Source organism: Artibeus jamaicensis, unplaced genomic scaffold, assembly GCF_021234435.1.
Source record: "Artibeus jamaicensis isolate MK-2021 breed Jamaican fruit bat unplaced genomic scaffold, CSHL_Jam_final scaffold_1689, whole genome shotgun sequence".
NCBI lineage: Eukaryota > Metazoa > Chordata > Mammalia > Chiroptera > Phyllostomidae > Artibeus > Artibeus jamaicensis.
Genome location: NW_026522029.1, coordinates 14,715,295 through 14,740,868, shown reverse-complemented (window position 1 = coordinate 14,740,868; position 25,574 = coordinate 14,715,295). Strand labels below are relative to the sequence as shown.

The window sequence follows — 25,574 nt, the reverse complement described above, 5'->3', positions numbered from 1 at the left end:
CACTGCAGAACAGTCCTGGTCCGTGTGGACCCACCTCCGCGACTTCTGGGAGCCCGATTCTGTCCTGTGGAAAATGAGGAGACCTTTTCTAACAAGATGGAGAAAAAATAGCAAAGAGATGGAAAATAGGAAAGAAAGAGTGAACAGTCAGAGCGTAAATGGAGAGCCGAGGTCCAACTGGTACGAGTCCCAGAAACACAGGGGGTGTGGAGAGCTGGAGTCGGGTAAGATCCTGGAAGCTTCTGGATGGGAAAAGAAACAGCCAACAGGCCGAGGATGCAGACCCGGAGTGGGGCGGGGGGGTGACGTTCAGCTGTAGCCCGGCACCGGGACGGCTGTGGGGCGAGGCTGTCCAGACCTCGGAGAGGGGGTTTCGGCCTGGAGTTCCCGATCCGCCCACAGCGCCGGTCAAAGGGGAATAAAGTCATGTTCGGGCATGGACGTGTCAAAGGGCTTCCCTCCCACGCCGCTTCCTAGGAAGAACGTCCTGTGTTGCAATGAGGGAGTGAGCCAGGCAGGACGGCGGGGGGTTTGGGAATGGCCTTGGGCCAGGGAAGAGGAGGAGGGCTTCCCCGGAGGGCAGCGTGCGGCCATGGAGAGAACACATAGTCCGAGTCCGGCGGGTGTCTCCAAGGAGGAGAGAAGCTGACAGAATGCCGGGTGTGCCTGAACGCGAGCAAAGATGTTCACTTGGCTGCAGCCGTGGACCACCAAGCAGATAAAAAATGTAAAGCACGTATTAACTTCAGGAAAACCCGGAAGTCATCTAGAAAAGGAAATGTAACAGGAATTCACTACTACTTGGCTCGGTTATTTATGTACTGCAGGTATGATCTTATGTCTAGAAAACTCTAGAGACTCCGCCCCAAACTGACAGAACCAGTTGGTGCGTTAGGTACAGGTGCAGGACGTGAAATGCTCACCCAGAAAAGCGTAGCGTTTTCTGTGCACTAACAAGGAAACAGCTGCAAGAAAAAGGCAAACAGTCCCACTCACAGTAGCATCCAGAACAATAAAATACTCAGGAATAAGTTTAACTGGGGAGGTGTAAGACTTACACACCGAAAACCACAAGACTTTGATGACAGTCACTGAAACTGACACAGACCACGTGGAAAGACGCCCGTGTTCCTGGATCGAAAGAAGGAATGTTGTTAAGCTGTGTGTACTGCCCAACACCATCCCTAGAGGCGATGCGACCCCGTCAAAATTCTGATGGCATTTTTCAGAGAAGTAGAAAAAACAGTCCTAAAATTTGGAGGACTGTTGAAAAAACAATCCTAAAACGGAGCCACAAAAGAACCCCGAATAGGGGAAGGCAATCCTGAGGAAGAACAAAACTGGAGGGATCACTTCTTTCTGATATCAAACTCCATCACAAACGTGGCGTAGTCAAAACACTGGGGTGTTGGCATAAAAATACCCACAGATGAATTGACCTTTGCCTCTGCGGCCAACTAGTGCTTGACATGGGAGCCGGGAGCAGTCAGTGGGGAGGGCGGGTCCCTGCAGTGGACGATGGCGGGAGCACCGGGGACCGCGTGCTGAGGAGTGAGCCTGCAGTCCTCTCTCACCCACTCACGAGAGTTCCTTAGAAATGGGCTAAAGATGCAAACGTCAGAACGGACACTGCAAAATTCCTAGAAGAAAGCGCAAGGGGAAGGCTCCTTGACATTGGACTCTGTCTCGAGTGAGACACCAGGTGCACAGGCAGCAAACACAGAAACTAGGAAGTGGGCCCGTGTCCAACGGAAAAGCCGCTGAGCGGGAGGAGCCGCAGGCGGGAAGGCAGCCTACGGAACGGGGGGAGTATTTGCAAATCAGATACCCGACGAGGGGTTAGTGTGCAAAATACACGAAACTCATAGAACTGGAAAGAACAACCTGATCATAACACGGGCAGAGCATTAGGACGTCCTTACGAAGAGGGCACCAGGTGGCCGACAAATGCATGAACGGGCGCTCAACGTCCCTCATCATCGGGGACGGGCCTGAGGGCGGGGCCCAGGGGGAGAGATAGGGCCACTCTAACAGCACAAGCAATAAAATGTTAAAAATAATCTCGCGTCGTCGCCTGCACACAAACTGAGGATTAAAGGCAGCCAGTGGCCACCATCGCCCGCATTCATTGGAGCACAGAGAGCCAAAGACCGTCAGGCCCCCGGGTCTGGGCCACCTGTAGGCCTTCCCTTTTATGACATTTGCTTAATGAGGTGTCGACTGAGCGCCGAGGCGAGGTGGCTGAGGACGTGATGGGAAGAGGGGACTGGAGACCTTCCACTCAGAGAAGGGAGGCTGGAGGCAGGCCTGCGTCGCTCACGTGGGGAAAGTGTGGTTTCTGTCCGCTCTGGATTCTCCGAAGAGGAGCGTTCGCAGCTGAGCCCGTGGTGGGAGACAGCTGGGTGTCCTTCCCGCGAGGGTGGCCGAGGACAGCTGGAGGGTCCCGTTCAGAATGAAGACGGCCCCCACTTTCTGCAGGGTCGGGCAGAGGAACCACGCCTTCCTCGAAGCCCTCCCAAGCCACGCCCACACGGCAGTGCTTTTGCTGGAAGAAGTGTCAGGAAAGGACGCGGTGTCTTCAGGGACCCCCCCCCCCCAGTGCTTCACCTCTGCACAGAGGTCATTTCCCAAGTCGTTCAAGGAGTCCTCAGCACCAGGCCGGACCTCACCGGAGCTAAAACTCGCCACTAAGACCCTGGCGACCATGGCTTGTCTTCTGCTGTGTTGTCCGAGGGACACTTAAGTGCCAGGAACCCACGGTGTCCCAGGACTCTCATGGGTGGGACCAAAACCCATAGCCCAGGGAAGTGACTGGGTGCCGAGTCCCAGCGCCCTGGCTGCCTCTCACGGAGCACTCGGGGTGGCCGCAGGTTTAGAGGAGGAGAACGCTGGGCTCCTGGGGCGTCTCCTGACGTCACCTGCCGTCTCCTGCCGTCTCCGCCCCGACTTCCTTCCAGCCACCACCCGCAGCAGGGTTGGAAGGGGTCCCGCACGCAGCACTCAGGAGACAGGCCTGGTCCTTGCACAGGCTTATGGCCGAGTCCCCGAGTGCGATCACTGCGCCGCCTTCCCGGAAGTCGGTTCTCAGAATACGGTGAGACCAGAGGTCCGTTTAGGTGGTTGAGTTAGGGTCACGTCCCGGTGTTCCGTTGAGCCTCCCGGGGACAGTCAGGTCCGCTTCCTGGAGGCAGGTTTTGCAGGTTGTGAGGGAGACAGACCCCGTGTGCAGACCCAGTGTGGGAGGGCGGCTGGGGTATGGAAAGGGGTCTAAGAAGAGAAAGCGGGGACTTCAAAGGCACCCCAGTTCCTTTTCAGGGCGGGTGTTGAGTGAATCTGTGAGCTGGCCTGGGTTTACAGGGCCCTCTTTTTCTTATTTTAAAAAAGATTTTGTTTACTTCCAGAGAGGGGGAGGGAGGAGAAACATCGTTGTGTGAGAGACACATAGGTTGCCTCTCCCATGACCCCCAACCGGGGACCTGGCCTGCATCCCAGGCGTGTGCCCTGCCTGGGAACTGAACCAGCGACCTTTCAGTTCCCAGTCTGGTGCTCAGTGCCCTGCGTTGCACCCGCCAGGGCCGAAGGGCCCCCTTGTTCAGTGGTCTCTCTCATGCCCTGACAGCGCAGCATCTGAAATCGCTCAAGCTGGCCACAGGGAGCCCTGGGCTAGAGCCAGCCAGAGCCCACCCTGCTCCTGGGACCCTGGAGTCTCTGTGGAGGCGTGTTACCAACAGTGGCAGTTGGGACAGTGGTTCCTGCCGTCCTAGTGAAGCCTCAGAAGGCTCGTGCCTGACCCCGAACGTCAGCGCCAGGGGACGGGCCAGGGCGCCGTGCACAGAGGCCTGTGAACCGCCCGGGTCCCCGCCGGCTGGGAAGCAGACCCCCTCCTGGGCACCACAAGGCGTTCAAAGGCCCACAGGCTCCTCGATGGAAAAGTAAACATTCTTCCTTTACAAAAAAAGAGAAGAGAAGATGTGTCAGATTTTCCTGGCCTGTCCGCGCTGCCAGATGATCGGATCAGAGTGTGGCCTGCTCGGCACAGCTCCCCCGGGGACACACGTGGACCGAGTCCGGCCCCGGCACTCGCCGCCACCCTCTTGCACGCTCTCCTCTCTCTCCCGGGTGATTAACAGCAAAACAGGGCCCCCGCCAACTCTGGAAACCTTCCTGGCTGCATTTCTTTCTCCTGTCAAATGGAGGCCTTGTCGAAAGCTTACCCATGAGCAACCCGACCCTGCTGCAGAGTCACCCGCTGGGAAGGAACCAAGCTCCACTTGGAGCCCGAGAGGCCGCTTCTGGGAAAGGCCTCATGTCCTGGAACCGGCCTCCAAGAAAGTCGTCCGGAGGGTCAGGGAGCGTGCCTGGGCCGGCGCTCTCCTCTGTCTGACCCTCAGGTTTGGGGGTGGGCGGAGAAGGCCAGCTCTTTCTTTCTCACTGGTCTCCCTGCTTGTGAAACCAGGGTTTGCATTCTTGGGAGCTGTGTCCCGGCAAGTCCTGTAAATGACTCACAGGACGCGACCTTCGTGCAGGAGGGGTCATCTGGGTTTCAGGAGGCTCCAGCTGAGCCCAAGGCGAGCTCCCGTCCCAGCGCCCAGGCGGCCTGGGTGGCCCAGGCCAGCTCACTGTCGCCTCCCAGGCCCCGTCCTGCTCCTGTGATCTGGGAGTGACTGCAGTGACCCAGCCGGGGCAGGTGGCCTCCCCGTGTGGGGTTTACACCTCGCAGATGGTTATAGAAGTAAACTTCTGAAAGAGAAGACGAGATGAGTAGGCACCTTGAAGGGCTGGTGGGGGAGGTCGGTGTCATCAGGAGGGAACCTGGTTTACCTGAGCCATCGGGGCCTCTGTGTGCAGCCCCGAGTGCCACCGGAAGGGACGAGTTTTACCTCCGCAGCCGAGGCATGTGGCACCGTCCTGCTGTGCTTTCCACGTCACTGCCACATGTTGTCAGTGCCCTGGCTGATGTGACCAGAATGTGCTGTCCCGTTCTCAGCCGTGTTTTCTCTCCCTCTTCCCAGAAATGAAAACGACCCTCCCGACCGCCCAGTCCTTTCGTCCCTCACCACCCTCCTCTGCCACCACCTAGGGACAGCCGTGAAAGGCTCCGTTCTGATCCCCCTGGCTCGGGTCCCCAGAGCCTTCGTCCTGTGCCTGTCCAGCGCTCTGCAAGACCAGGTGAGGTGGCCCTCAGCCCACACCTCGGGGTTTGCAGCAGGAATGTGACCTGGGACGGTGGCCATTCCGGGAGGCCGCCCCCCTCCCCCACCCCACTCACTCCCAGCCAAGTGTTTGTGGTTCCCTGTGCTGGACTTTCCACCCACGTGGGGAAGGGGGTGGGGCTGGGCGGGGCCCTTCTGAGGGAGGTGGGTTCCTGCTCATTTAAATGCTGAACAAACCGGAGGGCTTGGTCAGAGGAAATTTAAACCAGTTTTCCTGGAGAATTAGAGGCTTTTTCTTTTAAAGGAGAAAAATACACCACAAGATAATATTTGTTTGTGCTAATATATCCCCTGCCTTTTGTGTTTCCTGGAGTGTGCCTTGGGGAGTTACTGGTGAGTGAGTGTGTGTGTGTGTGTGTGTGTGAGAGAGTGAGAGAGAGAGAGAGAGAGAAATGGGCAGGATGACCCAAATCTCAGCTCAGAAGACAGAAAACTGTAGGCCTTTGTGCCTGGGTTTTTCCCTCCCTGGCTTTGATTTCCTCGCACAGTGGGTTGTGAATGCCAGCAGGAACAAGAGCCCCAGGAAAACAGCTGTTCTCATGGTATTTCTGCCAGCAAACGGGGGAGGGCGGGGCTGCCCCCAGCTCCGCTGTCCCCCCGCCCCCGCCTCTGCCTCTGCCCCAGGGGCTCCGGTCAGAGTTTCACCAACCCGACTCCACCTTGGGGCCTGGTGGGCGTTCTCAGTAAGCTGGAGAAATTTTACACGTGGATTCCTGGTTACACTTCAGAGTTGTTCTTATTTGTTCTTTTAAGTAGACATCTGAATTGTTGACATTTTTAAGTCCATAATCAAAACTTGAGATTAGTGTACCAGGCAGGAACAGTTGATTGAATTCCACATAAAGTTATCCAGCTTTCTTATCTTGAAATGCATGCAACCCAGTGGTCCCTGCCCGCCCTCCACCTCCCCTGACCCCGCCAGAGAGCGCTTCTTGTGTTTCTATGGAAATGGTGCTTTGTAAGTGCCATTTATGTGCCCACATGAAGAAAGAATTCAATTTAACTTGTTTGGAAATCTATAGTGAAACTTTCAGGGCTGAGTTTCAAGGAATAAATTAGTCTAAACATATCCCTTTCAGAGCTGAATTTCAAGGGATAAAAAATACATACATTTTGGTGACTTGAAGAGGCATTTCCACGTCCAGGTGAAATCTAGCTACTCTGGTTCCTGCATTTTGAAATGAATCCTTCAATTTTAGGAAACTTGGAGAGGGAGTTGAACGCAATATACGTGCATATATATGTGTGTGTTCACATATATTCATATGCACACTCATTTATATATTGACATATTTACATTCATATACAACCATATATTTATACTCATATATTCATATGTATTCATATGTTTTTTATTTTCATATATATAGAGGAAGAAACTTTACTGGCTGACTTTACTGTCTCAATAATTAAATGAGACAGATTAACAAGAGAAAATGACTCACTTTTTAAAAGATTTTATTTATTTTTAGAGAGGGGGGAAGGCAAGGAAAAAGGGAGAGAAGTATCAACATGTGGCTGCCTCTCCTGCGCCTTCTACTGGGGACCTGGCCTGCAACACAGGCATGTGTCCTGACTGGGAATCAAACCAGTGGCCTTTTGGTTCGCAGGCCTGAGCACAATCCACTGAGCCACACCAGCCTGAGAAAATGACTACATTTAATTAGGTGTGTGTGGGAACCCCAAGCACACGAGCCGGTTCAGAGGCAGAACAGGAAGTTGGGGGACACACCATGCTCTGAGCTAAGGATGAGCCGAGGCACCTGCAGCTGAGGAGGGCAGGAAGCTGTTGCAGAACCAGAAGAAGAACAGATGCTCAATAATCAGCACTTTGTCCTGCCCAGCAGATCAATCAGCAATGTTGTTTCCGGTGGTCACTCTCATAAGGGGCAAGACCTGGATTTAAATTCTCTAAGGGAGAGGGAACTTCTTGTGAGCCTGCAGAATCTCGATTGCCTTGGGCTCCAAACAGTTCACGTGCTGAAAAGGCACATCACAACGAGGCCTGGTCTGTGTGTGATGTGTGATCATTGTGAACTAAGGAGCAGTAGGGGACTTGCCGTCCCCCCTGAGCACCCTACTGTGGGCGCCGCCTTCCATGAACCTGGAAGAGAGGTCAGCAGTTGGTCTAAAAGGTTATGGATCATCCCCGCCCACCCCCACCACCCCCAGTCCCTTCCAGTGATGTCACTGCTGGAGAAATGTGTCCTTTGTCAGGCAGGAGGCAGCAGCCTTGCTCAGCAGCCTGGCAGCCGGCAGTGTGCCTACAGTTGAATGGTTTCACGCTGCCCCTGCGTGGTCCTTCACGCGGCAGATGGCTCACTCGCAACCCCAGCCAGGCTGACAAGCATCCAGGTCAAGCTTCGTGCAGCTGAATTAACGTCTGGATGAGTAGATGTCCATATAAGGCTGGGCTATTCCTGGTTTCTCAGAGGGGACTATTTCAGGATTGTTTATAGGCATTTTCTTCTCAAACTCTGGGCCGTGGGTCGGATGCAGTCAGTCCCCTCGTCCCTAAGGTTCCTTTAAATCATTCACTCTTGAGTTAAACACTAGTCCAAGTTATATTTCAAAGGGCTAATTTATCCCTTGAAATTCAGCCCTGAAAATCTCATCATCGGATTCCTTTCCAAAAAACATAAACTTGATTCTTTCTAATCTGAGCACATAACGAACATCTACAAAGTGTCCTTTGTTTTATCATCTTTGGGATGTGAATTTGTCATGACGATAAGCTGGTTTGAAAGAGCAAAGTTTATGATCGAAGACACCAGAGGGGGGACGAAGGAAGAGAGGGTTGTTTTTTATTTTTCTTTTAATGGAACCAGAGGTCCTAGTTTTTACCTTTGCTAGTAAAAATGGACCAACCAACCCATTCCGCTTCCTTTGGGGTCAACAACTGAGGTCAACAGCAGTGGCAATGGGTAAGCCCAGGAGAGGGAAACTTGGTCGTTGGTAGTAACAGTAAGAGTAATAAGCCGGGGCCGTGCACAGCGCCCGAACTTCGCCCGCGCCGCGTGAGAAGTGCCGCGGCGTGGCCCCAGGTGTGTGATCTCCAGGTAGAAGCGGGGTGTTGCGGCACCTGCCACTCGCCTGCCTTCCCGCCTGATCCTGACTCTGTCCCTTTGGCTCTGCACCTGCCCCAGCAGCCGAGTGCCTGGTCCAGGTGCGTGTTCAGGTGCTGCTCCTGCTGTCTCTGCTGTCTGGACAGATGCCTGCGCCCTCTCAGCCAGGTACGTCCTCCCTACGCGACACACACTGGGACCTGCGGGTGCTGGGGGCGGAGGGGGGCGGGGCTCTGGCTCTTAGGTCAGTATCAGCAACTTTTTTCTGGAAACGGCAGAGTTGTGTCAAAATTAGGCTATGGGCCACAGTCTTGGGCCCCACTGCTCACCTTGGCCAGGTCATGAGAGTGGCCACTGACAGTGGGCGTGGTCACCAGCAGTGGGAGTGACCACAGGCAGTGGGCGTGGCCACAGGCAGTGGGAGTGGCCCGGCCTGCTTGTGCTGTAGGAACACTTGATTGACAGATGCTGACATTCGAATTCCATGCAATTTTCGTGTGTCAAGAAACCTTAGGATGCTTTTTTCCGACCATTTAACAAATGCGAAGGTTCTTCTCCGCTCTGCCCAGGGGAGGCAGGCAGTCTGCTAGGTGTGGGCTGGAGCAGCTGCTCCCCCAGCGAGGAGAGAAGCGAGTTTCTCTTCTCAGAAGTAGAAGGGCAGAGGCTGCGGAAAGCCTGGCGTGACGGCTGCGGCCTGTCACCTGCGCTCAGCTCCGGTGTCTTCTGCGGGAACCGGAATGTTTCTGGAACAGGAAGCGGTGCCCCCCTGATTTCTACACATTTCATGGCCTTCTCCTTTCAAGCTAGAAACATTCCTTGAAAAATCGCCCACTGGCATTGTCGGAATTTCAGGTTTTTTTCCCTCCCCGGAGTCTCTCACACTGATGGAAGTGGAGATGTGTGTCAGGTCTCTGCAGGTCACACAGGAGACCTTGGCAGCCCGCAGGCCGATTCGCACACAGCAGTGTTTCCGTAGGCGAGCGGCTGCTGCGTGACTCAGACGCCTGTGGGCGGGAGTCTCACGTGGGAAATGCTGCTCCCTCAGAGGGACGCTGGCGGAGGTCAGGGGCCAGCCCGGCCAGCCCGGCCAGCCCGCCCGCGTAGGGCCCCCTGAGTGCAATGGAGGGTGCTGCTCATTGTTCTGGGAGAGCGGGGCCTTGCCATGGGACAGCCCTTCCGAAGAGCCTCGGAGTGCGTTTGGAGTGTGTGTAGTAGTTTCCACTCGGGAGGGTGGGTGCGGCCGGGCCTGCCATGGGGGGCGTGCAGGACGGGCCGCCTCCCGCTCCCCGCCCCCCCGGTGAGTGCCGTGAGCATGTAGGCAGATGGCAGCTTGTTCCAGTGGCTCGGAGACCCATCACAGCAACTCACGACTGTGATGATACACGTTTCTGCCTGGAACCAAGGCTGAGGAACGCGGGGGCAGCCTGGGAAGGGAAAAGCAGCAGGACGTGAGTAGACAGAGACGTTGCCATGCATTCCCGAGGGGCCCTCACGTTGTGTGGCCAGCCCCACTCTGTGGAGGGCGTGAACTGAGGTTCCTTCTGTGTCCTCCTTTCGAGCTGAGTCTTCAAACTGCCCTGTGGAAGCCTGGTGACTCCCTGTGGATGGCGGGCGGAGAAACGGGCGGGGGCGGGGGGCAGGTGGGCCCGGACACCCAGCCCGCCGCCCCGCCAAAACAGCCCCTCCTTTGTCCAGTTGACCAGTGACTTCCACCAAAAGTGTCCTTTGAGGACAGGACTCTGCTGCCAACACACTTGGAAAACCACCATCTCATACCCCGTTTGTGTCCATTTTCTCTGCCTTGTTGTCCTGAGGGACATACTTTCAGCATTCTTTCATTTATTACCCTGTATTGAATCCCCTTGGGGGTTCAAAAGGCATCCAAGACTGTAGGTAGCTTAGCATTGCCCACACTACAGTTGCCTTTGTAAAAGGCAAGGAGTCCTTGTAACAGAAGGACAGTGGGAGTGGTTGTCCCTGAATCACAGAAAGGCTCAGCCAGCCTTGACCCAGCTGGCAGTGGGTCAGTGTTGCTAATGGGGATTGGTCCTTTGGATTCTGACCATGGTGCTGGTGCATGGTACCTTGACCTTGTCAACAAAAATGTCACTGCCACCAACCCAATGCAAACTGGGGAAACCTGGCCTCCAGAAGAAACCAAAGTGCTCTCCCTACAAACAGAAGGTGGGCTTATATAAAGTATTTGCCCTAATCTCTGACTGGTCCATTTTTATGCAAATGAAGGATCCAAATTTATACAGTTTGACTGGTTCAAGTTGTACTTGTCAGATTTGGGCCTCCTGATTGGTAGATGGAGCCAAGTTGGTGAGTAAAGATGCAAATGAGAATATATCTGTGCAGCTCTGATTGGTTGGGGCAGGTCTCAGCCCATTGGTTGAAATAGGATTCCAGGAACTCCCTGCTAAGGTTGGGCTCAGGCAGCAGGAGCACAGTGTGGGAGGCTGCCTGCTCAGTCTGCAGCTTTTCCCTGAAATGCATCCTGCCTGCCAGGCCTCTGCAGACAATGGTTGCTAGACTCTGGTTATGGATTTGGGCCCAATTAACCACAAGGAGTCCTTCTTGGCAGGAATATTCCTTATCAGGGTCTACAGCCCAAACCAGCTGTCAGAGCGTCTTTAAAACTTGGGAATGCTCCTGCAGCTGACGTGGGCCTGACAGGGAGGGCCGGGACTTGAGTGACTGAGAAAGTGAAGGAGGGAGAGTGGAAAAGGAGGGAAAGGATTGATGTGAATATCGGCGGGGAGAGAGCATGTCTGGTGGAACTGAACTGCTGGGAAGCAGAATGACACAGAGACCCGTTGACTGGTACAGACAGCTCTTGTATGATGGTGGTCAGCACTAGGTTGACCTCACTTGGCAGTGGACAAAAGAAAGAGGGCCAAAAGGGAGGCAAGGAATGTGGCCTTTGAAACATTTCACGGCACTGGAATGCGTCGCTCAGGGAAGATGCCTCTAGAAACCAGACAGAAACGAGCCGAGGCTCATGTGGTTCTCTGAGTTCCGTGCGGCAGAAGCCAGGCAGCGCGGGCAGAGAGCGGGGTCCACCCGCCACCCCCAGAACCCAGACACTCCCCCTGACTTGGCGTCTGGGAGCTGGTTGTGTTTCGGCAGCGCCGTCTGAGCGCCCAGCCCGTGTCCCCTGGTCCTGGGCGGCGGCAGGTGGCACTGGCTGAGTCTGTGGACGCCCAGGCTAAGGCCAGGCAGTAACTCACTCATGGAGGGTGAGGGGCAGCCCCGTGTTGCTTCTCGTTACTGGCCTGTCTGCATCACCAGTACCAGGTACGGTTGTGCCTGAACAAAACTGTGTGTACGCCTGGCACATGCGTTTATTCACTTGTGCTACATTCAGACATCTGAACTCAGGCATGATGGGGGAGGGGACCGTGGTGAACTGGTGAACACAGAGCAAAGCCAGGCCTTGGAGGAGCTGCTGGGCCAGTTGGGGGAGAGGGGACAGTTGCCTGAGACTGTGCGATGACAGCACGCATGGCAGTGCAGAGATGCGTGTGTGTAAGCGCCGGAGCGAGGCTGCAGACGGTCGGCGAAGGCGTCTGGGTAAGCGAGGAGGTACTTGGACTTGGCAGTTAGGGGAGGTTTCGTAGGAGGCGTCGGGCCTGGCAGACCTGGGCATGGAGAGTCCTGGAAGTGACCGGATGGCAGCAGCTGCTGCTGGGCTCCGCGCTTCCTTTGACACGGGTGGAATGCCGTGCCCTTGCCCTGCCCGACAGCCGTCGCCAGGATTCAGCGCAGCCCTTGGAGCGCACGTCGCCTGTTCAGAGGCGAGCAAGCTGAGGCTTCAAGTGGGCGCACAGCGAGCAGAGGTGCAGCAAGGCCCCCAATTCCTGTCTGTGTGGCTCTGGGACCTGAGCCTGTGCCCACCGCCTGGGCTGGGCTTCTCCATCCCCCGTCCAAGCCAGGGGCCCCAGAGGCGGTGTGCTGGTGGCGGAGCAGGCTCCTGCCAGGCGGGGTTTTGGAAGGAGGGACAGGAAAGGTGTGGGGACACGGTAGGAGTGTAGGTCCTGGAAAGGTTTGTGGGGGTGGGCTGCCTCCCCTGCAGGCGATTCAGCGTCAGAGCCGGGGCAGGGAGATCAGCGGCGCCCCCTCCCACCCCTCGTTTCCAGGAGCCTGGCAGACCTGTGGCCTGGGGGCCCCTGCGAGCGGACCCATGCACAGGAACAGCCGCCTCTGCCCACTTCTTCCCTGCTCTCGTGCGGCAGCCTTGTGCAAATGCTTCCCGTCCACGGAGGACACACTGGCGGGCCCAGGACGCTTCCCTGGGCCTCCAAAGAGAGGTGGACCCTCCCGGGGCCCTTCCTTCCTTCCTTCCTTCCCACGCCCACCTGAGGCTCTTCCCCCGCAGGACAGTGCAGAGTGTCAGTGGCGCGCACTGAGACGTGTTATTGAGGAACGCTAACTGGCGTTTTGCTTGGTTTCCTGAGGACACGGGCTCGTGACTGTGTGAGGACCTCTGGCTGCCATGGCGTTGCCTGGCAACCCTGCAGAGCTGCCGGTTTTGCCACCTGGGGCGGCCACTTGGCTGCTGGCGCTGCGCTGGCAGGCGTCGCTCGGGTCGGCTGCGCCGCTAAGTGCGGCTGCCTCGTCTTACTAGCATTTCAGGTCTGTTGGTCATCGGGCCGTTGTCGAAGTCATTGTGCTATGTATTTTTTTATCACACCGAGCACCCCCATCCCTCTCCAGCCCTCTGCTCCCCCCGAAGCCTTGGGAGCCGGGGCAGGAGGGAGCCGGGGCAGGCCCAGGTGGCGTGTCTCCCCGTGGGGTGTGACCTCTGCCCCCTTCCAGGAACTGGGGTGAGTCCTCCCACCTTGCAGAGTTTCTGCAGAGTGAGGGGTCCGCCTAAATGACCGCCGTCCTTAGTGCGGGATTCTGACCCTTCTTATGGGCCTGGGGCGTGTGGGTGCCGCCCTGCTGCCGGCAGTGGAGACTCACCGTGGGTGGGATGTGGGCAGAACCGAGAACCGCAGCTGTGTGTCTCCCCATCGCGTTCTGCGTGACAGGGTCATCTTCCCACGCCGTGTACTTCTTAGCCACGGTGAGGACGGACCCTGGGGCCGCAGAGATCAGCAAGGTTCTGGGTTACTCTGACGTCAAACCCCCAGGATCTTGGTGAGGGGACTGAGACCGTGAGTGAGCAGAGGGGCACCGTCCCCCTGTGTCCCCTGACAGTGATACCCCCTCACTGTGAGATGTGCCAGTGCATAAAACCGGGGTGAGAGCCGGGTGAGGTCAGCGCCTGGTCTGTGGCTCCCTTGTCCCTGTTCTGCTGGGGGCCGTGGGCCTGCAGCGAGCGAGACTCCCAGAGCAGCCCGGGGCTCGGGGGCGGGAAGAGAGGACTCGGGTGGACCCGAGTGCAGCCCTGGGGACCTGACAGCCATCTGGATGTCAGATGCAAGTCGAAGTGGATCACTGCTCCTGGCACTTGGTCGGAAATGCCCCAGCTTCCCGCCTTCCTGACTCACAAATGGCCTGGCCAGAAAGGCCCCAGGAGTCTGGCTGCGTGCAGTGCCCGGGAAGACTTGCTGCTCCTTGGACAGTGCACATAGCCCTCCCCTCCCGAGCCCAGCCCCCACTGGCAGCGCGCACGGTGTCACTGCGCATAATGCCAGTCTCTGTCCTCTCAGCCTCTGTGGCAGGCCCGGCTCCCACAGCCCAGGGCCTCCCCCGCCCCTCTGTGCGGCACATCAAGAGCAGAGGCGCTTGGTGACTTTTCCCTGTCCGGTTTTGGTTCATCCCGAGCCAGCTGGCAGGTCTCCAGCGGCCCCCCTTCCCCGTGCCCCCCAGGGACACCTGTGCACCCGAGGGGCCGAGTCATGACTGTGTGCAGCTTCCGCAGCGCAAGTGTGGGGACACGGGACAGGTCTGAGGAGGGCACGGTTCCTTCAGTGACAGACAAGCCGTAGAAGGCAGCCTTGTTGCCGGCGTCATTCAGTCCACCTCTCGGGGGCAGCAGTGGTTCCATTCCCTGCCCCATGCCCCCCTCAGCCCACACACCCCTTCCCCCAGCTGCTTTGGGGCTATTCTGGGCCAGCCAGCTGATGGCTAGAGCGGAGAGTTGCCTCTGCACGCGCGTGTCTGAGGAAGAAGCGCACATGTGTGTCGTTGGGATGGTTTGCATCGCGGCCCATTTATAGACGGGGCTGATCCCCCAGCCCAGCTGCTGTGCCCCAGCTTTAGATAGAAAGGAATCGAGGCGCCTGTTCGTCAGAGGCCCCAGGCTGTCTGGGGGGGACCGGCGCGTCCTCGAGGTCCTGCCGCCGCTCGGCAGCCCGCCGCCACCTGCCATGGGCCTGTCCTGGGTGTCAGACCGCAGCAGGGTGGGGCCCGGACCCGCCTCCCCGTGGCCTTCGCCTCCTACTGGGACTGGACCCAGCGAGCAGCCGCTGCTGTCTCAGCCTGGACCCTGACGCCCCTCCCGGGAGGTGGGCGGTGTTTGTGAACAGTGGTCACCTCCCTGCGGGGGAAGAGCCCTCGGCCAGCACGCAAACCCTCCTGGGGGCAGCCGCACCCTCCGCGGGGCACAGTTCCGGAGGACACCACGCGGCTCCTTACGGGCCGAGCACTGTGGCGACTGTGCCTCCTCTTTCCTGCTCCTTTATTGTCATCACTGTCACCCGTGGGGCACGTGAGCCTGATGACTCCTGCCGCGTCTCTTGGTTTTCTTTCTGTCGTTGAAGTCAAACCTCCGATTTGAAGCACCAGGCTGCGTGGTTAGAACGAGCTCGCCGCCCCCGCCCCACCCCGGTCTGTGGCTGCTGCCGAGGCCCAGGTGTGCCAGCGGCTCCTGAGGACAAGGCCCCCGGTGACTTCCCTGCTGTCTCCTTAGTCTCTTCCTATGGTACCTGGCTTTTTAAATAATGAGCATGAAAATAATAAAGCCATTGTTCTAAGAAAAAAGCAAAATGTAAATGCAAACACAGCAACCAGACCGGCACCCCTGTGTGCCTGCCTCCCAGCTGGTCCCAGCCTGGGCCCCTCCCTGCCACCTACCCCGTCCCCACCCCGCAGGGGCCGAGAGCTGTCCTCACTCGCCTGCCGCCACACTGGGGTGGGCAGCTGGTGGCCAGTGAACTCCTGAACTGCCCTGCCCGGTGCTGCGGGGCCCTGCGTGCAAGGCCCGAGGCTGTGCACCTCCTCCCAGGCTGTGTTTGCAGTAGAAACACAGAGACAGCGTGCAGGGCCCGCAGGTCCAGCTCGGGCTCCACCTCGGCCCCTGCCGTGCGGAGCAGACTGTGAAAGTCCGCACTCTGTTCCTTGTCCGGCTTCTCGGGTGTGTTGCAGAAGTTCCCGTTCTGAGTCAATAACTCGGCCCTCCTTCGTCAGGAAGCCTTTCAGAAACGAAGCTGGCTGTTCACAGCGTGGTTTCTGGCAGAGGCCGGCCTTCCTCTGCAGAGGGGGACTCTGTTTACCTTCCTGAAGAGTCAGCAGGGCCCGAGGCTCACAGTTCCTCCACCCACAGAAGGGGCCCTTCACTGCACAGGGGGGATGGGTGGCCGCCGGGCCGAGAGGGACACTGGCCGGAGTGTGCCGGCTTCAGGCTGGACTTAGGAGCAAAACCGTTCTGCATGTCTGAGCTGTGATTAACGCCCTTGGGCAACTCTCCACGTCCATTACAGCCGCAGCCCAGCCATCCCATCCCCGAAAGGACTCCCAAACCTCTTACGCTCTTCTTCAGTAACTCGAAGTTTCTCTGAAGTGGGAACAGCGATGGCGTGGCTGAATTGTGGCGAGGAATGGGAGCGTCCCTTCTTTCTCTAGAGGTGCCGTGGGGACATCGCGGGCCCTGCCAGGGGACCTCAGTGGTGGGGGCCGCCGCCCAGCCTCCGGAGGCAATGTCTTTGAAGCCCGGCCTCCTGCTCAGTCCTCCTGGCTGCTTTTTAATGACCTGTCTCCTGAGGGCACCTCTGGTGTTGAATTTTTGGAAAGAAAAGCAAAGTACAGACTCTAGTAAATGTCTTCTCACAGACGGGCCTGGGTGAGCCACGGGGCCAGCTCTGGTGGGCAGTGCTCCCTGGGGTGTGAGGGTGCACAGTGGGGGCGGCCACCTGGCCTTTGAGCCTCGGAGACCTCCTTGGGCAGCTGGGGTCGGGGAGAGGGTGGAAGGGGCGACGCCCTCAGGGATTTGGGAAGGGCCCACCGAACGCTGCCCACTGTAGCTGATGACTGTCAGTTACATACGGAAGCTGCACACCTGCCTTCCGAAGGCAAGATCTGGTCCACAGACACCACTCAGGAAGTGACCGTGGGGTCTGTCTGAGTATCTCTGGAAGGGGGTGGGAGGGGACCAGAGTGCCTAAGACCCCCCTCACCCCTCCAGACCTCATTTTTTCTGGCCCCACTTCTGGCTGCCGATGGGCCAGCGTGCTCAGGACATGGACGGTCACACAGCCACCCTGTGTGACTCAGGCAGGGCCAGTGTCTAACTGTGGGGGCCTCAGTTGGCCCCGGGGATGAGCCCAGCGAGAGGCCGGGCTCTGGCAGCCCCACAGAGGACGCTGGTGAGGGAGGTCAGCCCTGAGCCGCACGGGGCAGCGGGGAGGAGTCCTGGGCTGACCGGCGCTCCAGCCTGGTGCTTCCTGTCCTGCCCCCTGAGGTCCCCTCGTGGCTCCTGAGACACGTCTCCACTGCACGTCTCTGCCGGCCCCAGTCTGACCTCTCTGCCTCCTGCTGCTCCCTCTGCCCCGCCCCCCATTTCCTGTGTGGGACAGCGGCCTCGGGGACCAGCTACATGTCACTTCGGAGAAGTGCTTGTTGGCATTGGCCCCCCATCCCCTGCCGGCGCACTGGTCCCCGTTGCTGTCCCCTTCCTGCCGGCTCACGGGTCACTGCTGCCGTGTCCTGACAGCCCCACAGGGCCGCCCTCCCCAGCCTCTGGGACAGACCCCGGGACAGTCCGTGAGTCTGGGAACTGGACCCTCAGTGCCAGGGGGGTCTTGTCTCCTGGCCAGGAATGAGAAGGGGACCCACGGGTGCTGCCGAGGTCGGGTCGGGAGTCCTTTCTCGTGTCTGTCTTGTGTTTCCTGGTTCGGTTTCAGGACAGAAAACCCGCAGATCGAGTCATGTCCGGTCGTGAAGAAATGGCCTGTATGTGCATAGCAGGGCCTCTTCTGTTCTGTGCTTAGAGGTCAGCCCTCAGCCCCGATGACCAGCGTGGCTCGTGGGTTGCGTGTCATCCCTCAAACTGAAAGGTCGCAGGTTCGATCCCTCATCCGGGCACGTGCCTGGGTTTCGAGTTGGGTCCCCAGGTGGGCCGTGTGAGAGGCAGTCGATGGATGCTCCTCTCTCACATCGATGTTTCTCTCCCTTTCTTTCTCCTTCCTTTCCCCTGTCTCTAAAAATAATAAGCAAAATTAACTTTAAAAAAGGTTAGCTCTCAGGATCTCCTGAATAATTTTCACAAGCAGCAGAACACGTCAGCTGCTCCTCCGTGTCATCCTTCCCGTGTCGGGGTCTGCAGGTGGCCTGGCACGTCAGGTGCTCTGGGGGTGACATCTGTGCAGCCCCCCCCGCCCCCCCAGCGGCCTGACGGGCCAGCAGCTCCCCTCAGAAGAGGTGCGAGTGAGCTGCCACCAGAGCTGCGGGGACGTTGGGTCCGGGCCCTGCCTCCGTGTGCTGCCCCCACACCCACTGTCCGTCCAGACGAGAGCTCTAGGTCTGTCTGCTGTCCTTGGGGCAGGACACGCGCGTGACTTCCCATCAGAGCCATTTGAACATCCTTTTCCGTGGGCACCACACCCACAGTAATGGAAGATAAGTGGTTATGGGCCGGGATCTGGGGAGTCAATAAAGGCAGAGAAAGTGCTATTTTATCCTTTAATCCCTGTAACCAAGGAGCAAAACCCGTTTACTGCGGGAGGAGTGGTGTTGAATCGGTCGCTGGGCCCTGGTCTGGGACAGGACGTCTGGGAACTGGCGCCCCCAGGGTGGGTCAGGGAAGCCCCTGAGAGCCTCAGTTTGGGGGTGGGGCTGGGGGCTGGCGACAGAGCCAAGGGAGAGGTCGGCCTGGGGGTGGTGGGGAGAGCAAGCCCGGCTGGCCCTGGCCCTGCCCCTCCCCTTCCGGCGTGGGCAGACCTGCCTCTGTTTCCCGGGTGTGGGCGAGGTCAGGTTTGGTGAGGGCGGGGGAGGGGCCCACCCTGGATGACCAGCCTCCCCGGTCTGGGTACTGGGCTGGAGCCCCCGTGTGGGGGTGTGTGTATGTGGGGGGGGGGGTGAGCTGCAGCCGATCTGCACAGGAGGAGGCTGCGGCTGAGAAGCTTGTGCATCTGCCCCTCGGGCTGGCGTCTGAACCCGGAGACTGTCTGGCTCCCCGGCCTGTGTCTGCTGGAACTTCCTCACCTGTCAATAGCACTCATTCTAATGGAAATGAACAGGTGTCCAGAAGGTTAGAAGGAAAAAGAGGGGAAAACGCTCTGATTCATAGGGGGACCTGCAGAAATGACCTTGACCTTGGTCTCCGGTTCTTCCCTGGCCCCTGTGTCCCCCACGTGCTCCCAGCCCTCAGGGCTCTGAGGACGAGGGACAACTGAAGATGCTCGTTAAGTGGTGAGCAAGTGAGCCTCCAGCTCTCTGCTCCGGACTCAAGTCCCCATGCTGGGGACAGCTTTCCATTAACAGCCAGTGGGGGCTTTGAAAGCAGGCTAAAAAGAAAAACTCTCATCCGAGGATATTTTTAATGATTTTAGAGAGACAGGAAGGGGGGGAGAGAGGAACATCGATTGGTTGCTTCCCATACACGCCCCGACCGGGAATGGGACCCGCATCCAACCTTTTGGTGTGCGGACGAGCCCCCAGCCAGGTGAGCCACCCAGCCAGGGCCGCAGGCCAGTACTGCACACAGTCCCACCACGCCTGCGGGGTCCCAGTCAGGTGTTTTTCAGACAGGTAACTGAGACCTCCTCTGCTGAGGCGGGCAGGGCGCCCTGGGCACCCAGCCTTTTGTCTTGGGAAGCTGGACCCTCCCCCGCTGGCTCGGTGGAGATGGGGCTCGGTGGGGAGGACGAGCTGATTCTCCCCTGGAGCCCTCCACGTTAGCCATCACTTGTTCTGACGGAGACCGGTGCTGTTCGGGCTGGATCGCTGTCATAGACTCCACACTGGTTTCCTCGAAAGGTTTTTGAGCACCTGCATGAAAGGAAACCGTGAGATGACAACTGTCCTCCTCCGTCCATGCCAAAGGGAATGAGAGACCCCCACCAGGTCGACGACACTGGTTTTTCCAAGAAAGCTCTTCAGGGGTGTCCAGCCCACGGCCCAGGATGGCTATAGACTCGGCCCAACACAGAATCGTAAATTGGCTTAAATCTTCACGGGATTTTTGGTGATTACGTGTTGCACTGTATTTAGGGTGTGGCCCAGAGACGCCAAAGGCTGGGCACCCCTGTAACCTTTCTGAACAACTTCGTCGTAAACTGCAGTACAGCAGTGTTTTTAAAGATTCTAAGGGAAGGAGGAGAAATAGATGTTTTTGAAATGATTATGCAGTCACAGTGGGAAGGCATTTTGGAAAAATGACCCGAGAAATCTCGTGCGAACACAGACACCCACCCACCCACCCACCCACCTACCCTCTTTGACTTAGGAATCCCATTTCTTCAAGAAATGATCCAAAGTCGGGAAATTAAGATCTTCACTGCATAGTTTTGTATAACAGCGAAATACATGAAACAGTCTAAAATGCCCTAGCCCCACACAGCCCTGATAGAATGTATATTTATTAACGATTAAAATGGTCAAAACCGTGGATTCACATGAAAATGCCGCTTCTCTGAAGGACACCAGCCAGCTGTGCGGCGACGCTGCATGTTGGGGTGGCATCCTGTTCGTTTCGGGGGTCCCTGGGTGGTCAGCCCTCTTCCCCAGCTCCTTTGGGTCTTGGGCGTTGTCTTCAGGGGTGGTGGTCCACCCCACCTGGGAGGGGGGAGGGGCTCCACCCCTCCTGGCCTCGGGAGGGGGCTCGGCTCTCTCCACCTCTGCAGATCGCGGGGAGTTCCGTGCGTCCGGGCAGCTGGAGCACCTTCCCCCGCTGTCCTGGGCTGGCTGGCTGTAAATCCAGTGTCCGTCCATGTGTGTGCCGGGGGCCCAGGCTCCTCCAAGGTGCCCGGGGAACCTTCAGGCTGTGAGCTCACCCACCACCAGGGTCTGCTTTGTTTCCAGCTTGGGAATTTCCTGTCCTGCCCTCAGACCCTGCTGTGCTTTGAAAAATGACTTATTCAAGAAAGAGAGAGAGAGAAGGGAGGGAAGGAAAAGAAGGAAGGGAAGAGGGAGGGAGGGAGAACAGACTTATTCTTTACCCCTTACCCCTCTTTTCCATGTGTCTGTGGTGTGATACTCGATCCTCCAAACCAGCCCCCGGTACGTGCTTATCTTTTCCGAGTGTTGCAGTTCCATGAAAATATCTGTGCATAGTGTCAGACTTTAAAATGAGACGGCCTGTGGGTTCCTAGTGACCACTTTTCCTTTGCAAAGATTCCGTGTGGACATCACGTCCTGAAAACGGTCACGCGAGGACCCGCCCTTTCACCACTGCCATTTGTTTCAGCATGCCTACACCGCCACCGCCATCAACGGGACAGACTTCTGCACGTCAGCCAGCGACGCGGGCAGGCTCTTATCCCAGAAGTCACGTCATTTCACATCTGTTAACTGCTTTGGAGACTTCGTCGTTTTTCTAGGAAAGGTGAGGCGTCTTTACTAACATAATGAATAAAGGCAGTTGGGATCCAAACATTAGGTCAGACCGCAGGGCTTGGCACTGGGACGGACGTGTCTCGCACGCTCGCTCTTGGCCAGACGCTCTGCTTCCTAGTTGTGTGTGTCCTCAGCCCCCCAGGTGACACGGTGGGTGACTTGTCCGGGACCCCACGGGTGCCGGACCCAGGCTTTGAGGCCTGTTCTCCGGCCCATTCCCACCATCCCTCCGAGCCCCATGTGTTCACATCTCTGATGCACATGGCAGCAGCCTCAGAAAACGGGCCCTTCCGGGGGGTGAAGGCCGTGAAATAGGTGACGCAGTGTGGGAAGCAGGCAGGGCTGTCCTCTGGGTAGAGGCGTTCGGACCCTGTGCGGACAGAATCACTGATACTCCTTTCAGGGCCAGGGTCACCTTTCTGCTGTCCCCGAGGTGTTCTCTTCAGGGGACCGCTGTGACCCTGTGCGGCGGAGGAGCTGGCGGGGGAGGGGCCAGCCCCGCGGCTGGGCCGCAGGACGCAGTGCCCGGTCTCCTGTCTGTGAATTCACCCGACAGGTGCCCTTCGCAGGTGGCGGGGGAGACGGGCTGGAATGCCAGCGACACTCGTGCTCCGGCCCCGCCTCACGGCTCCACGTGGAAGGTTCTTTATGCCCTGCCCCTCTGGGCCACTTTCCACGGGACCGTCACCCCCTGGGCCTCCTTCTGCGCCCCTCTGCTGGCCTGGTCCCAGTTCCACTTGACCGCCCTTCCAATTCTTGGCCACAGACGGCCGCCCTTGCCGCCCACCCTCGCCCTTCCAGGTGTCCTGGTGCCTGCCAGCCCTTCTGCCCCAGAGCCCCGAATGGGCAAGATCTTGGTCTCCAGTTGTGGCCCGGCCGGCGTTCACGTGGGGACGCTTGGCTCCCGACTTAGTGTGCCATGCTCCTGTGGCCTTTGGCTGCCCCTGTACATGGCTGTCATAGCGAGCTGTCCCCAGCAACCAGTCCCAGTGGGCTCGGTCTGCCAGGTGTGTGCACGTGTTTCCAGGCTCAGCGGGGCCCTGCAGAGCGCCCTTCTGGCCGCAGGTCTGGGAGCGCGGGCTAATGAGCCTTTCAGAGCCGCCTCAAGTAAGTTGTAGTTAAGTAGGTAATACTTTGCATTATCTTGGTAGGGTTACGGGTGACCTATTTTCTAATCCCTACTTCCAAACATTTTTTGGAAGGAGGTTTCATCTTTATGACAGACTTATGTTTTATTTTATTCTTGGGAAACAATTCATTTTTCCGATATTTCCCACAACAAACCCAGAATTGCTACGATTTTCTAACGAGTGTGTAAAGACCAGGGAGTCTTTGGGTTTTTCAAATCGGGTAGGATTCAGGTGGTCACACCATTTGGGGGATCTCTGAGGGCAGAGCAGACTGCAGGCGGGCTGTGTTCTGTCTGTCGAAGGACCAGGTACCCCGGCCTGCCTGCGCCCCGTTCCTGGAAATGGAATTATTGCCTGTCCCTGGGGCCGCCCCATAATGCCCCACACCGCCCTGGAAAGCATCCTACTCTGTCCTCGGGCCACAGACAATCAATCGCACAGCAAACCACAGTACACTCCCCCAGTGGGGTCGCCCTGCCATTTAAAAATGGCGCCCACACACAAGTTGTCGATACCGTGGTGCAGAAGGAAAGAACAGCAGGTCTGTGAGATGCACTTGACCCTCGGCGCCAGGCAGTGCAATCTCACAGACTGCGAGACACACACACACATCCTCCCGCCCTGCGAGGTGGCCAGGTCTCCTTCGCTGTCACTGATTCCCAACTTCATTGTCCCCCGTTTTCTGGCGAGCGTCTGACATTGGGCGCCCACACACCGCCACACACACGCGCTGCGGGTGACACGGGGGCCCCCTGAGTCTGGCCAGTCGTTGAAGGTGCGCTGCACACTCGTCATCGCAGGTGCTGGTGGCGTGCTTCACCGTCTTCGGGGGACTGATGGCCTTTAACTACCACCGGGCGCTGCAGGTGTGGGCGGCGCCCCTGCTCCTGGCCGCCTTCTTTGCCTCCCTCCTGGCGCACAGTGTCCTGTCTGTGTTCGCGGCTGTTCTGGATGCACTTTTCCTGTGTTTTGCCGTCGACCTGGAAACAAATGACGGCTCCTCCGAAAAGCCCTACTTCATGGACCGAGAGCTTTTGGTAAGTGCACGGCCCCGTCCCGGGCGGTCTGCGTGCTCACGGGTGTCCAAGACTTGGGGCCTTCGCCGGGGAGCCAGCCTTAGGGGGGCCTGTGGGGCCTCGTTCGGCAGCTCTCCTCGCCCCACCGGGCCTGCAGGTCCCGAGAGCGAGACGTGGGCCCTGTTCTCCGGGACCGAGCTGCCTCCCTTGTTGGCACCTCCCTGGAGAGAGGTGGGGCGGAACCATTAGCACCACCCAAGTGAGCCGGCCACCAGAGCAGCCCCAGGCCACCAGTGCTCTAGGCTTGGTCTGTCCCCTCGGGTGTCCTGGGGGTGGAACAGTGGCCCTTTTCCCAGAGCTGCTCTTGAGCCCATGCAAGTGGCTTTCCTGCTGTCTGTTGGGGACACACCCCGTCCATGCCCGGGCAGACAGGCCTGCCATCCCGGGCCCTTCGCCAGCCGGGCGCACCCCCTCGAGAAGGCCACACCCCGAGTGCAGCCCACGCTGCCCCTCTCTGGAAATAGCAGGCAGCTGTCCCCGGCAGCTCGTGCGACACAGCTGTCACTTGCCTGATCCTGTGCAGACAGGGACATTTGAACAGCTGATGGAGTAAGTCTCTCGTCTCTTCTCGTTGCCTAGGGCAGGGACGTTCTGCTACTTCTCTCCATTCTCTTGCCGTAAAACTTAGCTGTTGCAGCAGCCCCTGGGCTTTTAAAAGGAGCGCGCAGGGCACTCTGCCGCCCAGCTGGGCGCTGAAGTTCAACGGGCCCTTCTGTGGTTTTACAACAACCCGTCCTCCCCGTCCTCCACGTGCAACATGAACCTGCGACAGCCCTCGAGCTTATTCGAGGTGGCGGGAAGCTGGCCCAGCCTTTTTTTTTTTTCTGATTTGCACTTTTCTGATTCAAAATCCATTTGGGAATATACCCCTCCCTCTCTCTCTCTCTCTGACACACACACACACACACACACACACGCACACTCTCTTTCTCTCTCTCTCTCTTTAATTCAACAGGGGCACTTTTTTATGGATTGAATTCCCCAAAATGATATTGCCAGGTAGATGGTTGCCAACGGGGGAGGCCATAACCCCAGGCTAACTCGTTCTCTTGTTTCTCAGAGTTTTGTGAAAAGGATCAACACATTAAACGACACGAGGTCACAGAGCGACAGCAGTTCTGCGAGGAACGAGGAAGGAACAGAATTGCAGCCTGTCGGGAGGTAGGCGGCCTGTCGGGAGGTAGACGTCCCGTCGGAGTCCGCGGCTGGGAGGGCTTCCTCCGTCTCGGAGCCGTTCACGGAGTAAAGCCAGGGGCCCGCAGCCCGCTCTTCGCTGTGTGGTCCTCCTAGATTGGCCGCCTTCCAGCGCTGCAACCGGAACAGTTCACCACCTCCTCTGTGCTCGCTGGGACGGAAAAACCTTTTAAAAGCATGTTTACATGCGTCGGTGAAAAAGCACACATTCACACACGCTCACTCCAGGGCACACCCCTCACACGGCATCAGCGCGGCCTCAGCAGAGATCTTGGGGATGCGTTTGTCCCCCTGTCCGTCCGTTACCCCCACCCCACACACACATACACAGCAGGGTTTCCCAACCCCTCCCGGCCCGGAAGTGGGTGCACTGTGTTGTAACTCTGCAGGGTACACCTCTTAGATTTTGTGACCTTCACAAGCAGACGCAGGTGCCCTTCCCAGATGCAGGTGAGCTGGTTAAAAGTGCCAGGCTCTGTTGTCCACGTCGGCGGACGTGGCTTTCCACCTGGAGAAGTGCTTTTTGCCACAGCCCCACTGGGAACCACCGGGGGCCGGTCCCGAGACTGAGATGCTGCACCCAGGCCAGGTGTTTGGGGTGGGGGCGGCTTCTCCTTTTTAAAGCTTTAAATCATAACCCGGTACGTGTCGGCTGGCAGCCCCGTTCCAGTCCGATGAGGAGGCGAACAGTTCCCCACTGTCCGAAGGGAGGACCTGGCCCAGGCCGGCTGCCCGCCCGGCCTCCTGGAAAGGTGGGCGGGGAGCAGCCGGGGCCCAGGTCCACCCTGACGGAGACATAAACGACCACTTTGGTCCTAAACAGCAGCACCAGAGGGGTCCCCAGAGCACTTCCTGGAAACGGTCCCTGTGGCCCGATAAGCGACAGGGCTTTTGTGGGGACGCGGCCCCCCCCATCCTCGTCAGCTGCCTCGGCGAATGCAAGCAGGGGAGGTTTGCCGCCAGCACCCCCAGCGCCGGTCCTATCAGATGGAGTCACTCGCCTGAGAAACATCCCCATGTGGGAGCTGACCGTTCTCCCTCCAGAACGGACCTCCTTGTCGTCGTAACTCAACTCTTGGACCTTCTCCGTGTCAAGACCGAAGGTTGGGGTCTGCTGGTGGTCACGTCCCCCCCCCCCCCCCGTGCGTTGTCAAGCACCTGCTGCCGGTTGTG

The 25,574-nt window shown here is 58.1% G+C and overlaps 1 protein-coding gene across 1 annotated transcript in view; it reads left to right on the top strand.

Moving 5' to 3' along the window:
* SLC44A3 (solute carrier family 44 member 3) overlaps nucleotides 1-24,378 on the top strand; it is a 48,348-nt gene extending 23,970 nt beyond the window's left edge. Inside the window, exons 12-16 of the mRNA XM_037153055.2 lie at nucleotides 5,013-5,169; nucleotides 8,360-8,446; nucleotides 20,853-20,990; nucleotides 22,932-23,168; nucleotides 24,268-24,378. Coding sequence (XP_037008950.2) covers nucleotides 5,013-5,169; nucleotides 8,360-8,446; nucleotides 20,853-20,990; nucleotides 22,932-23,168; nucleotides 24,268-24,372 — 724 coding nt within the window. The 3' untranslated portion in view covers nucleotides 24,373-24,378. The remainder of the gene's footprint in view (nucleotides 1-5,012; nucleotides 5,170-8,359; nucleotides 8,447-20,852; nucleotides 20,991-22,931; nucleotides 23,169-24,267) is intronic.
* The last annotated feature ends 1,196 nt before the right edge of the window (nucleotides 24,379-25,574 follow it).